Source organism: Copadichromis virginalis, linkage group LG23 (genome assembly GCF_057382275.1).
Source record: "Copadichromis virginalis isolate Kocher_CV1m ecotype Utaka linkage group LG23, C_Virginalis_male_GT1.1, whole genome shotgun sequence".
Taxonomy (NCBI): Eukaryota; Metazoa; Chordata; class Actinopteri; order Cichliformes; family Cichlidae; genus Copadichromis; species Copadichromis virginalis.
Genome location: NC_140639.1, coordinates 37,730,032 through 37,748,091, shown reverse-complemented (window position 1 = coordinate 37,748,091; position 18,060 = coordinate 37,730,032). Strand labels below are relative to the sequence as shown.

The 18,060-nt window shown below is 41.6% G+C and overlaps 1 protein-coding gene across 1 annotated transcript; it reads left to right on the top strand.

Annotated features, from left to right (window-relative positions):
• Positions 1-3,937: 3,937 nt before the first annotated feature.
• On the top strand, positions 3,938-6,788 carry LOC146681553 (helix-loop-helix protein 2-like). The gene is made up of 2 exons (XM_085449482.1): positions 3,938-4,645; positions 5,354-6,788. The coding sequence occupies exon 2, from the start codon at positions 5,390-5,392 to the stop codon at positions 5,759-5,761; it is 372 nt and encodes a 123-aa protein (XP_085305608.1). The 5' UTR covers positions 3,938-4,645; positions 5,354-5,389; the 3' UTR covers positions 5,762-6,788.
• The last annotated feature ends 11,272 nt before the right edge of the window (positions 6,789-18,060 follow it).

Here is an 18,060-nt window from a genome sequence, read left to right as displayed (position 1 = left end):
GCCTGCCACGGCAGCGCTGACGACGGCCACATTCTCACATGGGACCTCCAGCTTTCTGGATCCCACACCTCCTGTTCAGGCCTGAACTGACAAACGCTTCCCCTCCCCATCCACACACACACACACTCACTTTCTTTCGCTCTCTCTCTCACACACACACACACACACACACAAACACACACGAGGCCAAAGACCAGGCCGCTGCCTATTTCACTAGCCTGGAAGAAAAGAGAGAACACAACACATGGACGAGTTGGCGGTCACACGCTGCCCAGAGTGTTCCCCAGTGCGTGAGCGTGTGTCTCAGTGATGCAAGTGAAGCAAAGGTGAGAGGGGTCGAGTTAGAGTTCTATCAACTTTTTGGCTTCTGGGGCTAAATGATCAGTCGCAGCAACTTCCTCAATGTGTTCTTTGTATTTCTCAAACTGTCTTTTCTCCCACTTTGTCTTCATTTCGCTCACCTTCGTGGAACCTCCTGGCCTGCGTGCCTGCTCTTCTCCATCTTTTCTTTTTCTCTCTCAGCCTCTTAGTTCTCCTCTCTCCCTTCTGCCTCGTGCAGACGCCCCCTGTGGCTCACCGTCCACCTGAGAGAAGCCTCATACATCTCCTGACAAAGTGACTAATCCTTCCCATTTCACAGCTCCATCCCACTGCTCTCTGGGAATGTTCAAAACTGTGTGTATGTGCGTGCGAGTGTGTCTGATAGGTGACAGGAGGGAGTATGTCACACAGGTTCAAGGTGGGGGTTTTTTTTTTGTTGTAACAAGCAGCTCAGACAGCCACAGGGGTCTACAGAGCTCTGACTGATTAGAGAAATAACTCCATTACAGACATCTCATCAGAGTGATATCACCTCCCAACTTCTTGTTGACAGCTTCGTCACCACCTACGTCCACCTACGCACAAACACACACAAAAAGGCTTGCTTTTAAGTCTTTTCGGCTTTTAGACTAAGCCCGGAAAACAATTTGATCCTTTCAGGTTTCAAATTTGCATCTTATTTCCTCACAAACTCAGCAGCAGTATTCGGCCTCAGCTGGTTGATATGAACCCCTCAAATAATAATCATAATCATAAATCACCGAACGGCTTCCTTCCCGTGTGTCTGCCGGTCTGAATGATTATGGGAACCACAGCAAGAGAGAGTATCAGCCTACGCCAAACTCGTGTTCACAAGGTGATTGTTTCGAGGGAATATCTCAGTCTGAAAAAAGTTTCATTAGTTCTTTATAATGCTTTTTTAGCCACTTAAGGAAAAATGAGTGTGCGCTTGATTTGTTGAAATTTTAAGTATGAGATGACACTGTTCATTGTTTACATTTTCATCATATTACATTTTTTAAGGGGGTGTGTAATGGTCAAAACCTAATGACTTATTGGATTGTTTTATCTTCATATTGCTACAATGTCTGTGTGCAATGTCTCTAAAACTTTCTTTGCATCATCTCTGCGCCCACTGACCTGCTGGAAATGACACGTGTGAGGTTGTTATTAACATGCAGTGTTGTGTCACAACAAAATTTCATTTTCATAAGCGGAAGCACGACTTGACGTGCACACAAATCAGCTCGGAACCAGCTCAGCTTCTTTACCAGCACCGCCATGACTAAAGCAAACATCATCCATTAACTGTTCTCTGGTGACTCCACCACCCTGCAGCTTGCCTGTCTGTCTCCGGAATCACTACATCAGCTGTGGGATGTAATTGCAGCAGGCACTAACAAAACAGCCTTGGAGGGGTCCTTCATGTCTTTGGCCAAGGGCCTTATGGTCTGAGGAGGGGTCCGGACGATGCAGACCACCAAGCTTATACTATCTCCACTTCTTCCATCTGTGAAGTAATTAGGGTGGTGGTCCGTGCGTGTGTGTGTGTGTGTCTGTGGGCTCCAGCTGTCAGGAGGCCTCTGTCTCCTGGTCTTGACATGTCTCCGATACGCCCCGCTGTGAGTCCCTCTGTGACACACACACACTCCACAGACCCGGCCAGAGCCCAAGGCGAGCTGTCCGTCATCTCACACACAAGCATTCCCTCTCTCTCTCTCTCTCTCTCTCTCTCTCTGTCATGCACACACACGCTGATTTTTCAGTGATATGGTCCTTCTGGCACTGTGGTAGTACTTCTCTCCCTCATTCACATATTGTGTGTGTGTGTGTGTGTGTGTGTGTGTGTGTGTGTGTGTGTGTGTGTGTGTGTGTGTGTGTGTGTGTGTGTGTGTGTGTGTGTGTGTGCGTGAGACAATAAACACGTCGGTGGCTGCGGGCCACGGCAAGTCATCCGTGCTTCCCCTTATCGTTTTAATCACCTCGTTAGGCGCAGCTAGTCCCCACACTTACTGGCCGCTGCTCCTCCTCTGGAACCATGCCCTCCTGACCCGACGCTGGTGGTGCCACCGGGCACAGGGAGGCATGATGGGAGAAGAGAAGAGATCAAGTTTGCTTGATTTGAAGTTTTCCTAAATCTAAATGTCAATATAATAAGGAAAAGAAAAAGTTATGTTTATGTTTGTGTCAATTCTACTCCAAAAACATTATATATGACATAATCCTGGGATATATATGTGACAAGCGGGACAATATGTTGGCATTTATCCCCACTTATATTCTTCACCAGCCATTCTTCCGCTGGACTCAGCTGTTACATCCATCTTTATTGTGTGTCTGGATATCAGGTTTGTTTCTCCGAGGCCCTTAAACTACACTTCCACTTCTCTTTTTTTTCAGGGACAGGAAAGAGCTGCAGAACTTGGATAAAAGTCAGCGATGTGTAGGCTATACTGTAAGTCGCATATCTGAGAAAATAGGAAAAATGTTCTCCCTGATGCTTCTTTGCTATTCTTTAATATCAAAGTCCTTTAATAAGCAAGTGTCATCAATCAGGGCCTTCTTGGTAACACCTCTGGGCACTTATTTGGGCAGTCATTGAGTAGCATAGAGCAAATTAAAGCATATTTTCCCCTGCTGTAGATTAGCAGCCAGGATTCTTTGAGGTGCTGTTTTTCTCTTTTATAGTTTCGCTGTTTATTTACCAAATCAAATGAGGATGTCAACAAATGGATATGAATTGTTTTAAACATAAAAAAGATTCAATGAGTGTTAAACACTGTGAGGAAAAAAAATGAAAGGAAGAAGTTTGACTGACAACAGTTGCTTTGATTCTTGTTCTTGTTTTATAACCTAATCCTAATACATCCTCGGACTGGCATGCAGCTTCTCCACCCTTTTCTCTCTCCACACCAACTAGTTTTGACAATAAAACAAATATTTATTTATTTATTTTAATAATCATTAGTACAACAGACCACTGATAAACGCAGGGTGAAACACACTCAGGTGTGTCAGCCAGGGAAATCTAAGTCTCAACCTGTCAACAGCACCAAATTAAAACCATATAAAAAAACAGAGGAGCTGCTTTATTATTTCACCTCTTTACAAAAAATGGTTTCTAATTTTCATAAATCCAAGAAAATAACCAAAAATAAGCAACATTTCTAAAGCATTCTAGAAAATATTTCTTTACAGGCTTGTATCGCATTTAAGTTGACCCCCTCCCCCCCCCCCCCCCCCTTCATTTGCATTTAAAATACATATATACATTTATTTATAATCATTAATATTCACTACAAATGTGAGCACGTGCAAAAACTCACAACATGGACAAGTATTCCTTTTTTTCCACGCTTTATCATGCACACATCTCTGCTTTCCCTTTGCCCACTGCTCCCACGGGAGTGAGACCGCTTGAGGGGGCTGAGGGGAGTGAGGAAAGAGGGAGGAGGTGTGTGTGTGTGTGTGTGTGTGTGTGTGTGTGTGTGTGTGTGTGTGTGTGTGTGAGAGAGAGAGAGGAGGAGCGAGAGAAGGAGAGAGAGGGGTGAGAGAGGAGGGAGGGAGGGAGGGAGGGGCGGCGTTAGACAATACCATTCCTCAAATATATTCCATCCCCTCCGTCCATGAAGTGAGCCTTTATTAGTCCAGATCGCTTGGATCTTATCTCGCATATGACACTCGGCGCAAGAAGGAAGAGAGAGGGGGGATTATCCGCGAACCGCCTTCCGATCCGCTGATTCCTGACAAGGGAGAGCCTCGCTTATCTGTCCCTCTTTTTATCCCCATCTTCCAACAGGCTCACGGACGAGTAGCCCTGGCTGCACTTTCACCGCTATCAGCCCATCTCCTCTATTGTCTCTCCATCGCTGGGATCACACAGGGGGGCTGACTGATCCACGCTTATCATCACCATCACCACCACTGTCATCATCATCATCATTATTATTATTTCTTTTTCTCCAACTCGTCCGACCTAATCATCTCAAGACTTTTGATGGGCTGTTTTTTTATCAGCAGAAACATTTCCACGCTTGACGTTTGACCCCGCGTGATCCCATGTTGCAAGTTCGCGGCTGAGAAAAGTCAAAAACTATTTTAAAAAAAAACCGAAAGAAAGAAAGAAAAGAAAATAATTTTTCTCCTTTCTTTGTTTTCTTTGAATGTTCGTCTCATTAACATCTGATGTTGTTGTTGTCTTTTTTTTTGTTGGTTCTTTTGGCCGGTGGAATATGAGTTAATTTGGAGTTGAAGCTCCGCTCAAGAGCGCCTTTTAGTTCCCAACAAGAAAAAAACTGAACAAAACCTCCAACCCTTTGTCAAGGTGAGTCTCAGATTTCTGTGGAAAATTAAGCTTTTAAATAAAAACAAATTAAATACGATTTTTTCCGATTTATTCATTTTTATTATTTTTAGATTCGTAGATCTATTTTTCTTTATTAACAAAAATCAAGAAAAAAAGCAACTGCTCCAATAATTTGGTGTCCAGCAGATGTCAACATTATTTTACCATCTCCTGCCTTCATGCTGTCAAGTCGCTCCGGCCTCAGCCAAGCAGATGTGTTCATCACACTGTGACAGATGGCCAATTCTGATTATGTTAATTCGCAAAAAAGTTTTTTTTTCTTTAATTTAAAAACAAATAGTATTTTTAAAGAGTTTCGTCGTTTAAAAAACAATATTTTGCAAACATGACACTTGGAAATTCAAATTTGTTGGGCTGTTTTTAAGGCCTGAAGCTTTCGTGAATTAACCGCGAATTTTGAACCATTCATTATTTATGGAGTTTAATTTTATTATGCAATAGGCACAGGAGGGACTGGAGCACCCGCTGTGGGCTTTCTCATAGTGGTGCCTGAGTGCAGGAAAACAGCAAAAACGATGATTTCAAAAATCAATCCAGTTTTTTATTTCATCCAAACGCATGTGACACAGTAGCTCTCTGACTGTAAAATGTGGAATTTAAAATGACCATTAAAAAAAAAAAAAGCAATGTTTTAATGTTTCAATGACAGATTTTTCCCGTGCACAGGTTCTTGAGAAGGACTGCCAACACCGCAGAATAAAAATGATGCTGAGCCCGGATCAGGCTGAGGCGGACCTCTCCTGGACTCAGTCCGACCCGGAGACGATGCTCAATGGGTTGAAGTCGGCCGGTTGTGCCTCGGACGAGCCGGCGGAGATGGAGGACAGAGCCAAATGCAAAGCCGACCAGCCCCTGAGCAGGGAGGAGAAGAGGAGAAGACGGAGGGCCACGGCCAAGTACCGCTCAGCCCACGCCACCAGGGAGAGGATCCGGGTGGAGGCGTTCAACGTGGCCTTCGCGGAGCTGAGGAAATTACTCCCCACATTACCTCCGGACAAGAAACTCTCCAAGATCGAGATCCTCAGACTGGCTATATGCTACATCTCCTATCTCAATCATGTGCTGGATGTCTAAAAGTGACCCACTCCACCCCCCACTCCGCCCTCTACGCGCACACATATGTGAGAGAAACTGGTTGAGTTGTTGGGAGACTGGACTCGCTCGACGTGCTGGGAGTTAACTGGTTATGGCAAGGTTAGCGGTCAGGGTGGAATGATGCAGGAGATTTTTTTTAGCTTTCAACACCACAAAGCACTACTTTGAATAAAAGGAAGGTCAATTTTTAAGTAATCAGATAATTTTGCAGTGAATTAAAAAAAAAACAATCGAAACTTCTGCTGCAGGGGTAGAAACTGTTGTTTTAAGGTGGACTTGCTTAATTGATTGATGTAAAAATGTCGATATCGGCTCCACATATATATCGGTCTAACACCTGTGACACAGTGTTGCCTTCATCTCACCGAAACTTCTATTTCATTTAATGATATGTAATAAAAAATTTCCATCCAATTCAAGGCCCAAAATCTGCCCAGCATCATCTCCATCCAAACTAAAGCATCACTTCCCCGGATGCTGACACTCTGCCATACCTCTAATGGTGAGCTGAGCCCTTTAGTGTGAGTCCAGTGTTGATTGATGTAGTGGCAGCGGTGCAAAAAGTTACGGGAGCCTAAACTTTCAGTCCAGATCGCTCACTGCAAGCAGCAAGCGCCGAGTTGTTTTGAGCCGTTGGATGCAATAATGACAATTATTTTTTCCGATATTCAGCAAAAGGGGAGGGGGGGGGGGTCTGGAAGAGCCCCCGCAGGCATTCATGCTTCCTTTGCAGTGATGCAGTGGAGGACAGAAAAAATAATAATAATTCGCGTGGGCTGCAAAAAATTCAAGAAGATTCTGGTTATTTTAATTTGCTTCACATTTAATCTACATCTAAAAATGATATTAGCCTAATCTCATCTAATATCATGAATAGATTTCTGAATGCTCCCCTCACTGTGTCACTTTGAGGTTGAACAAAATAAACACGGGGTCTTTCCCCCCCCGATCGGAACGAAAGGACGTAAACATAGCTGCTTTAGATCTAGCTTAGATTTTCCATAAAGGAAGAAAAAAAAAAAACATTTCAATGCGTAAGTGCCACTTATGACATATAAAATTGTGACCTTAATCATGCTTTTTTGTTTCTCCTAAAGTGTATGGAATTATTTATTTAATTGTGTTAATATTTAAGGCTAATTTATTTATGTTAATATCATAAGCTGCCGTCTTTTTTGTATAAATGTATAATGGTTTGTTGCTTCTATATTTTAGGCTGTGAATTTGAACTTGGAAAGTGGTGGTGTTCTTCAAAAATGGCACTTTCTGTTAATCCATTGTATAATTTATTCGTTTGATGTATGTTCTATGCTTTTTTCTGTTGTTGTTGTTGTTGTTGTTTTTTGTTTGTTATTATTTTTCATGTCCGCTGTCTATCGATGGCAACGATAAGCACTTCAAGATGGGGTCTAGTGGCCCCATGAATTTGTTTCCCATTTTTTGAGAGGTTTCTCTGTGAATTAGAATTGGGCTGCTAAAGAAAAAAAACTAAGTAAAAAAAACATTTGCTTCATCGACACTGATTGTCAAATAATTCAAACCACCAAGGGGATACGATTCAGAGCTCAACCTCTTTGTCTTATTTATTTATTTATTTGCTATAACCAAAAAATTATTATTTTGAAAAAAATATTATCTTCAGTGCGCTGATTTGACTATTATTTTATTTTCTGATTAATTGGGTTATTTATTTGTCTCTGCTTTGTATTAGGAAAAGTCAATAAGTAATTTTATAGTGAAAGGGAAAAAAACATATCCTCTATCCAAAGATTTTTTGTCTCTTCAGGGTTGTGTAGGCTACTTGTTGCTTTATGCAGATCTTTTGTAGTAGAGGTATTGTGTGACAGCTGGTTTCTAATGGACAAACTTTTCATATTTTTCGGTGTTATTTTTAATTAAAAAGGTAATACTTGAAAAGAAAAAGCACGTTTTGTATTTTATTTTACTCAAAAAAAAAAGTTTTGAGGTTTTGGAATGTAACAGAGAACTAGGACATAGCCACCGTTAGAATATTCAGCTTATCCTAATGAAGAAAAGCCTACTGGCCTGATGACGTCAGGCTCACGTAACGCGCACGCGCGTACACGCACGATCGGAGTGACATAAGTGTACATGCAAATCATTCAGCATGCATGTAGTGCAAGCTCTCAGATGCTTTCTGGGCGTCTGAGAGCACACACACACACACACACACACACACACACACACACACTAGCCTACTCACATAAAAATGTGCATAATGTACAAACACACACACAAAATGAAAGGTGAAACAAGTGCAAATCCAGTTTAGCATACAGATGAAAACTCAGCCTACTGTACACACATGCACATGGCTGTGTGTGTTTGCACATGTGCATGATAAAATAAGCGCACATTCATAGAAGGAAACTCAGTCAGCTGCACACGCACACACTTGCTCTCTCTCTCTCTCTCTCTCTCTCTCTCTCACACACACACACACACACACACACACACACACACACACACACACACACACACACACACAGACCCAATGGTCAGCAGCTAAAGGCAGTGGTAGCCTACATGTGTGCTCCTGGCTGAAAGGCTCTCTCCCTCCCCAGAGAGGGGGCAGGTGTTACTCCAGACGAGCCAAGACAACCAAATTACTGGCCGTCTGGCACCTCCCGTGGGAAACCCGGCGAGAGAGGAGGGATGGGAGAGATGGAAATTTATGAGTGAGAGAGCAAGTGCTGAGATGTAATATTGCCAAATGGTATGAGCAAAAAAGAGATCCAAATATTTATATTCATTTGCGATATAAATATAGACGCCTATCCCCATCGATTGTGCTATAAAAGGCTTGTAGCTGAGTCGAGTTACAGAAACAGAGATGTGCAAATGCTTTTATCTAAGCCACATTAGATTATCATGAGAGAACCTTTTTTAAGCATGCACAGCCCCAGAGGGAATTGAACCTTTAACCCTGGATATGCCAGAATTCCAAATCAGCAACAGAATAAATAAAAATCTATCTATCTATCTATCTATCTATCTATCTATCTATCTATCTATCTATCTATCTATCTATCTATCTATCTATCTATCTATCTATCTATCTATCTATCTATCTATCTATCTATCTACCTACCTACCTACGGTGGCAGGTGCAGTCACATTTCTCCTTGAAAGTTTTTTTTTTGTAGACACTGAAGGTAGCAGGACATTTTGCTTCCTTTTCATCTCAAGGGTCTCCTGGGTCTTGTTTTTCTATTTGGTATTTCTCAGTCAGTCATCTTCCAGACATTCTTGCTTTAACTTCAACTGCAGACTGGGAACGTTTGCTGGCCGACATTGCTAACTCACTAATCAGACTGACACGTCAGTCATTAAATTCAGCATACAGTATATACCTTCTGAAATATAAAAGAAAAACTCATTCATGTCTCATATTCTGAAAAAGACAAAAGTAGTTGATGATTTCAGCTTAAACTGTGGGTAAGGAGTCCTTGGGGGCTGCGCAGAGCTTTGCATACTCATGTCTAAATCTCACTAGAAGCAAAAGTGGCAAAAATACATGGAACAACACAGGTCACTCTTGTTCATGTTTGTGCATTTTTTGGTCCTTCTGTTTAGGCCCTGCCTCTGAGAATATAAAGTCAGTAAAATTAATAAAACCCTCCACTGCTGCCTTTGCTTTGTACTTCTACACTTCTGGTCACTTTGTTTGGTAGACCTTTCTAGTACTGGATTGGACCCTTGACTTCAGAACTGTCTTAATTCTTTGTGCTAGTAAGATTCCTCAGAGATTTGATCCAAATTCACGTGATAGCATCATGAAGTTGCTGCAGATTTCCCATCCAGCTACATGACACAGACAACAGACATTACTCAGGTAGCTTTTCTGTTTGCGGTCAAATACTATCCACTCTCAGTTTGTCTCAACATTTACATGAAATCTTGAGAGTTTGAAAAAGCCACCAGCATGGACTTTTGTCATTTGGCATTTTGTCTGGCTGTCAGGCCTCTAACTAAAGGTTTAGGTTCAATCTCAGTACTTTCTGGATTCTGTAGTAGAAGGATCTTTCTTCACAACCCACACCTTAAGGCTGACAACACATTCTGGGTATCAATAAACAGAACTCCATAATAAGCTTTCGCCATTATGTAAGTAATGCTATCAAGTTGGTCTAAGAAGAAACACACAGGAATGATACATGGCCTGTTTCTTTTTACAGCGCTATTCTACTTTACTGAAGCGCTCTATACAAAATGACACATTCACCCATTCACACAAATGTACATACAAGCACCTATTCACACGTTTCATAATCTGACAAACACATTGGAGCAACTTGGGGTTCAGTATCTTACCCAAGGATACTTTGGCATGCAGACTGGAGCAGCCAGGAGTTGACCACCAACCTCCCAATCAGTGGATGACCTACTCTACCTGGTCGAACAGGTCATCCATCGGGAGTATGAATGTGTGTGAGTGTTAGATAGAAAGTACTTAACCATAGAAAATAACTGCTTGTATGAATTTACAGTTAATCTGAGATACAACAATCACATTGAGTTCAGGAGGGCTCACAGTGGTATGGCTGTAAGCTGGAACTGAAGGAAGATGTGATGAGACAGTGGGATAAGCAAAAGACTTTTACCTTGGATAGCAGGTTTAAGTCTTTTACAGTTTTTCTCAGTCGCTTTGGTGCGTTTCTCAGAACACCATTAACATTTGCACAGCAGTTAGTGCATTTCCCAAAACAATTAGTGCAAACTGCAAAACCTAGTGGATAGCCTGCTAAAGCACGTCACATGCACAGAATTGATTATCCATACCTCAAAAGCAAGTATCCATGTCAATGAAACTGTCAGTGCCATCAAAATGAAAAGTCTTGACACCATCTTTATGAACAAGATAGTCAAATGGCATTGTCATGTTTCCACTATGACAGTTTATAATTTCAGTGTTTCCCATTGCAAAAACAATTGGTGACACCTGAAAATGCTGACGACAGCACTATGGCCTACCTGTACAGCCATCTGAAATGTGCAGTAAAGTCACTGTAGATGTTATGGGAGTCTTGGGAGTAACTGAGACACTGAATACGTACGTCTCACATTTCCATTGTGTAGAAGTGTTTGTAATCCTACAGAATTGTGCAAAAGAAAAATATGCTACAGTCACTTGTTCACTGTAGAATACATGTAAACATAAAATCACCAATTTGGTAGAGCCTCCTCATGAGTGACAGCTGTAATTCACCTGAGATCAATTGTTCAATTTCGGAGACATTTCCAGGAAAAATGATACAGAAAGGTATAGGATTTGCTTGACAGATGGCCAATATTTGGCATGTGATAACTAGTTCAACAATTTTGTGTGTGATGACTTAAGCAATGGATGTATGACTATTAGTTTTATTGGGAATGACTGTTCAGCATCCATAGGTATGATTACTTTTGACTGACATGACATAAGCAAATGGAAATGTCAGAAAGCAGCAGGGAAATGTATGGAAGCAACTGATTCATGTCCAAAATCATTTGCAGTTTGTTCAGAGAGAGGAGAAATTGCTACTATGATGTGCACAAATGACTGAGTGTTGTGGAGGTTGAACTAATAGTTATGAGAATTTCAATTCTGATCTGAGAAACGCACCAAAGCGACTGAGAAAAACTGTAAGTAGCTAAAGGCAACAATGAGTTAATATCTCTAGAAGGAACCGTTTCTTATTTTTCAAGCAACTTTAATTTGATCTAAATCTAATGTTAGGCTAGCATAAACAAAGACGCTGCACCTTTTATGCACTAAGTGTACATACGATCCACTTGGCGGGTTTATTTACCATTGTACCAAGTTTGATAGCAACAGGCACTGCTGCTGTGTGTGTGGGAGTGTGTTAACATATAGCCTAAACTTGTGCTCAGCTCAGCCTCTGACCAAAAACACCAGAAAATCTGATTCTTTACTCCACGTCCCTGTTGACTCGTTCCCGCTCTCTGCTCCCTGTACACCCTGGGATATGTGTGTAAACTTTTTTGCTAAGGCTCTTGCTAAACATTTTTAATGAGTTCATGCCTAAACTTGCTTCCCATTTTACCTGAAGTCACAACAACTGTTAAAACACGTCACTGAGGACAAGAACACCACACCTGTCACATGTTGAAAGGACGCGGTCTGCTACACTCAGCTCTTATTACTGTCGACATTTCATTTTGATTTCCACGAGATTATTTGTTTTACATTATCCAAATCTGACTGGCCCAGTATTTCAGAGTCTATCAACGCTTTCATTTTAAAAAAAAAAGGAAAGAAAGAAAGAAAAGAACACCAATATGTTGCATCAACAGATTGTCCTCTTCAGAAACACAAAACAAGCTCTGTGATTCTGGCATGGCGTGGAGACAGACTTCTGCTCAAGCTTATTGAATGGAGGAGTCCATCTGTACATTGCCACGAAGCACTACAAGGCCATTTGTGCTCTTCATCCCAAAAGCTTCCATAGCATCAGTCCTCTTCAATTTATTCTTTACAAACCCCCAGAAGGGGCAGGGGAGAGAAAAGTGACAGGCGAAGCCCAAACTGCTGAGGGCACTGAACAGCCTGGCTGACAGTGTGGCCGGTGCTTGTGTGTGTGTGTGTGTGTGTGTGTGTGTGTGTGTGTGTGTGTGTGTGTGTGTGTGTGTGTGAGAGAGAGAGAGAGAGAGAGAGAGAGAGTGAGAGAAAGTGCCACGTTTCACCACATCCCCCCACTCTCTTTGCACCGTGTGGCTTATGTAACGGCGGAGGCCGAGGAGTGACCATATGTCAGGAGGTGTGTGCAGACGGCAGGGGATTATACAGGGGCCATTAGCAGCATTTGGACATCCTTCTCCTCATCATCATTCAGGTATAGAGCTACTCAAATCCAGGAGAAGCACACACACACACATTTAATTCTGAGAGCTCACTAGCTCTGTGTAAATTGGACAGGGAGAAAGAGTATGACAACAAACAGCCATATGTTCACAGTACAAGGAACAACATTTGGGGCTTTTTGTGCTGCCTCATTTTTTCTCCCTCGCTTTTATTCTCCACGTCACCGGGTATTATGGAAGTGTTCATGTTCAAGGCGAGAACTCCCCACTGCAACTCCTTCCCCACCCACACCCGCCCCTTCCCCACCTTTCCTTCTTGCTTGCCTCTATCATTGCAGTGTGCTTTTGGGAGAGTGCGTGGAGTGTGCACATCCCTGCCTGTGTGTGTATGTGTGTGTGCAGTATGAAGGGTGCTCGTGCTGCAGAAGTACAAAGCCTGATCCATGTGTTGAAATGCAGCCCCCGGGATGGACCGTATTATCCCTGCCTACTTCACCAGCAGGGTCCCGGGGCTCGAGCTGGCTCGTGGTCCTTTGTCTCCAAACAGATGGAAATGGGCAAAGGAGAGGAGAAGTGGAGAATCGGAGAGGAGGAGGAGGAGGAGGGAAGGAATAGAATGGATGGAAGAAGGCAAAGGGGAGGGAGAAAGAGTCAGTCTGTTCTCATTAAGTGCTGTATTGAAGAAGACGTCCCCCCACAATGCGTCAGCAACCGTGGATGTTCCCCCTCTCATTCAGGCTCACGCTCGGACCATCTGTACCACAGGGTCTGTCATAAGGTGTGCGTGCATGCATTAGGCCCCGGCATACGGCCCAGTCTGGCGAGTTAAAATGGTGATATTCATTGGGTTTCTATTTGGTTAAGATCGTTTAAATCCAATTGTTGGACCTTTGTTGCGGACGCCTCATTGGATGTGAGTCACTGTGAGTGAGGAGGGGAGTTTATTCAACATCCTGCTGTCCCTTTTTTAAGTCTCAGAGGGCACAGGGACAGAGCCAAGATGTAGATTTCTAATTAGCAAATCCTAAAGACATTAAGGAAGAATGATCTCTACTTTAATCCTGTTATTATATTTTAGTGTGAAATACATTTTTGCTCCTTGTGGCCCTGTTTTGAACTCAAGCCCTCAGGTTGTTGCAGAACTGGGTAGCTAATATTAGTTACTAATTTCTAGTTACTCTGCCACACCACTGTTCGGTGTATAAAAATATGATCCCAGACTCCACAGTGAAAATAAAATTAATCTAAAAAAAGGTTTTGTTCGCTGTTGTACTTCATGGCTCTCCTTCAGGGAACAGAAGTTATAGACACAACTGTTCATTTTGCAGCGCAAAAACACAAAAGATATTACATTTGGCATTATGAAACACACAGAAATATATTAAATATTCACGTGAGACATAGAACCTGGTCATGTTTTTTCATTTGTGTTTGATTTTTTTTTTTTAACTGATGTTCAAGGGCAATTTTGGCATTCAGTGTTGCTCTTCTCCTTGAATTATTTGCAAGGCCGCTCAACGTGCTGGGAGGCAAAAACTGGCAACGAATCTCTATGAATTAGGTACATTTAGAAAGGTAGGGCCTTTTGGACAACATCATTTCAGTTGATATTGCTGTGATGGATATTAAACTTACACTTGTTTAAAAAAAAAAAAAGAACTTTATTCCTGCAACCTAACTTTTAGGTTTTAGGTTTTTAGTGCCCTGTAGCTGAATCTTAACATAATCCAGCTTTTTGTCTTTTTGGATTTTGTCTTAATTAACTTTATTTGTGTCATTTTATATCAGATTTAATGATTTTGTCTTGTTTGATTCTCACTACATATATAAAATTGTATGTTATTAGTATTAAAGTTTATTAAACCATTACTATATAAAAAATATTAAACCATAGATAATATGAATATATATAACATTGCTCATTTGTTTTTGATGTTAACAATCAGTACTTGATCTTATTTTAGAATCTGATACAGCTGATCATATAATCATTTTAAGCATTGGGCTGAAAGCAACACATTTAAATTGTTATTTGTTTATCTTTATCGTAGAGAATTCTTGACAACCTCTAAAATAACAAAGTGACTTCATTTAAGGGCTCATGTGGACTTTCCAGTAAATCTACCCTTCATCAACTTAAAAATAGTGCTATGTTCATCCTTTTGTCTGTCTGAGTGCCTCAAAGAAACTAATGCATGCGTTTACATCTAGCATGTATTGTAAGTGTATATAGCCTACCTAAAAAGTATTGCTTGTTTGGAAAGCTTATTTTTAAAGAAGTTCATGACCTACCTCCAGTATAGAGCAGTTCCAAAGTGCAGGACAAAAAGATTTTCACCCTTTATGACCTGAACAGCTACAGTCAGTGGACCTGAAAGCAGCTGGAAATGTAAGTCTGTAAGTCTTAAAACTGTACTCTTATGTCTGGCTTTTGATTCAGTTGATCTTTATTGAAATAACTTCATTTTATTTGATTTATATCTGCTCATCTGACCTGTAGTTTTATTCTGTTTAATTATTTGGCCTTAAATCTTTTAATGTTTCAGCATCACACCTTCTTATTTGCTGATTATAACTTATTGATATCTGACTGGTCATTTTATTGTATTTATGTTTTACTTTTTAGTACTTTTTAAATATTTCTAATATTTGAACTTTGTTTTTGAATTCTTTTACAGGCATCTTATATTGTACTTACAAGCTATTCTTAATATAACTGAATCGTTTAATCTTGTTTAATCTTAATCTTTAATCTTTTTTAAAAAATTATTTTAAGGCTGTTTGTTGTTATTATTATGTTAATTACGTCATGTTCTGTCTGATTATCTGTTTCCCAGTCTGTGAAGCAGATCAGAAATACACCAACCTTCATGAGAGATGATACACAAATAAAGTCTGAATTGTGAATGCGCCAAAAATATTTTTATGATATATATATCTGAGAGGAAGCCTTGAACTTAAAGTTAATTTGTCACATACACTGAATGAAACAGGCCCCGAACATGGAATCTCATCTGGCTGACTGCGAAGCGGTGTTTCTCTGGAAACTCTGGCATTCATCTCTTTCTCTCTTTCTCTGCATGCATGCGTGTGGTCTCATAAACGGCATCTCTTCCCACTTCGTCTTCATTTTTACGCGCTTTCATTTTTCTCCCCTATTTACCAAAAAAAGCCCCTCTAAACTCATAAACTCCGTGTCTTTGGGGAGGGATCCATCCATCTTCCCAACACCAAATTGAATTGATCTCGGGGGGTGGGATGGGTGGGGAGGTGGGCGCCTCGTTTTCTCAAAAGGGGCCATCTGCGCGCGCTTCCCGCTTTGAATAAACGTGAAAAGTGACAGCACGCGCTGCTGCCGCTGCTCCTGCTGCCTGCCGTCACACGACGCGCGTGCCAATGAGGGCTCCTCGTGCTTTCACTATCACTCATGTGGGGGCGGAGGGGCCGTGTGTTAACTTGAGTGTCCTGTAATTACATTGAAACGTTGCGCTTTATTAATTCTAAGTTAAAATCACAACTTTTCACTTTTAACCGAGGAGTAAAATAATGGCGAATTACAGACAAAATAACACGTTATCGCAAAAATAATGTGCACGTTTCTTCAATTTTATGGCGTTCGTTACTGCAATAATAGAAATTATTATATATACGTCTGCCAGCTGCTTGATATACACTGGTCAGTCATTTGGGGAGTGTAATTGTGGCAGATTACCACTTGGTGGCGCACTAATCTTAAACTACGATGCCTGGAAACTGCTGCTGCACGTGAACTGGATTATTCAAAAATAAAGCAGCTAAATTGTGAAAAGTTGTGAAAACTGTGAAAACATTTTCACTGCTGATTTTTTAAAATCACACGTGTTTTCTTTTAGCTTTCATATAAAGTGACGGAGAATCTAACATTCACCCATGTCTTCCCTCCCCCCAGGCTTGACACAAGACTGGTGATTATTTGGTTCTCCAAAGGGGGGAGAAAAGAGGGAAGCTCCGGGGTCGTGTCCCAGTCATGACCTCCATTGTGTTCTGGAGGGGATGAGATATATCTAAAAGAGTGCTGCGTGTGTGTGTGTGTGTGTGTGTGTGTGTGTGTGTGTGTGTGTGTGTGTGTGTGTGTGTGTGCATTGCATTTCAAAGCAGGACAAAATATTGATTCATATACAGCTGTGCAACTGCTGGAGGCATCTGTTGCCTTGTGGATTGAGCACTGTGTGTTTGGAGACTGAATGAACTGGCTCGAGCCCTCTTTGTCTTATGACACAATAGATGGAGAAGACAACAACAACAGAGAAATGTGAAATCAGTTGGTGGGGATATATATTTATCACTGATGTTCTGTAGCCTTTATTTAATTTGTTTATCAAGGTTAGACTGCTATATATAGAAGCTGCAGGGGAAAGTCTAAGTAGAGGTGTTCTACTTTGGGTCTCTCCTCATCAAGCTCCTTACTTTATCTCTTAGGGAGAGTCCAGCCAATCTTCAGAGGAAGCAAATTTCCACTGATTGTTTCAGCAGTCTTGTTCTTATGGTCTCTACAACGAGTTTGTGGCCATAGGTGAGGATGGGAATGTAGATTGACCAGTAAATCAAACGCTTTGCTTTGACACTCAGCTCTCTCTTCACTATAATAGATCAGTACAGACCCATCACTGCAGACGCCACCCAGTCTGTCTTTCAGTCTCCCACTTCACTTTCCCATGAACAAGACCCAAAGACACTTAAACTCTTACACTTATTTCAGCAACTTGTGCTTGACCCGGAGTGAGCAATCCACCCTTTACAGTGAGGACCACTGTATCACACTTTCAGCCCTTTTCCACTACTACCTAGTCAAGTTGGCTCAGCACAGCTGAGTTCGTAGGATTTTCCATTAGGTGGTGGTTCCTTGTATCAGGTATGTTTTTAGCGCCTACTCGGCCAGGGTTCCAAGCGATCCAGGGCAATCTGAAAATATGATGTCAACAGACTGAATGATTGGCTAGTCAGTGGCATCACTTGATGAGTCACAAGAACATCTCTTTCTTGAAAGTCAAAACCAACATTTTTGAAACCCAGCAATGAGGGAAATGACTGCACAAAAACTATACCATGGTCCCTGAGGCTGACAAAAAGACACAGACCAGCAGGTATACCATTGCGTTGACATCCTTATACTACCAGCAATGCGAACCAAGCTCTCACTAAGGCTATACATGAACCGAATGACCCATAGCAATTGGCCACTCACCCTGCATTCCCAAAGAACCCCCACAGGATTCTCCAAGAATGCTTTCTTCAAGTCCAGAATACACAATTTGGCTGGTTGGGCTACCTCCCACACACCTTCACACAAGCTGTACCAGGACAGAAACTGCATTGCTCTTCTTAAATCAGTGGTTTGACTAACAAATCCAATCCTCTCCAGCACCCTGGCATACCCTTCACACAGTGGCCGAGGAGTGTGAATCAGCACACCC

Excerpts from the sequence above, each read along its gene's own strand:
- LOC146681553 (XM_085449482.1), top strand. The coding sequence starts at position 5,390 with ATGATGCTGAGCCCGGATCAGGCTGAGGCGGACCTCTCCTGGACTCAG.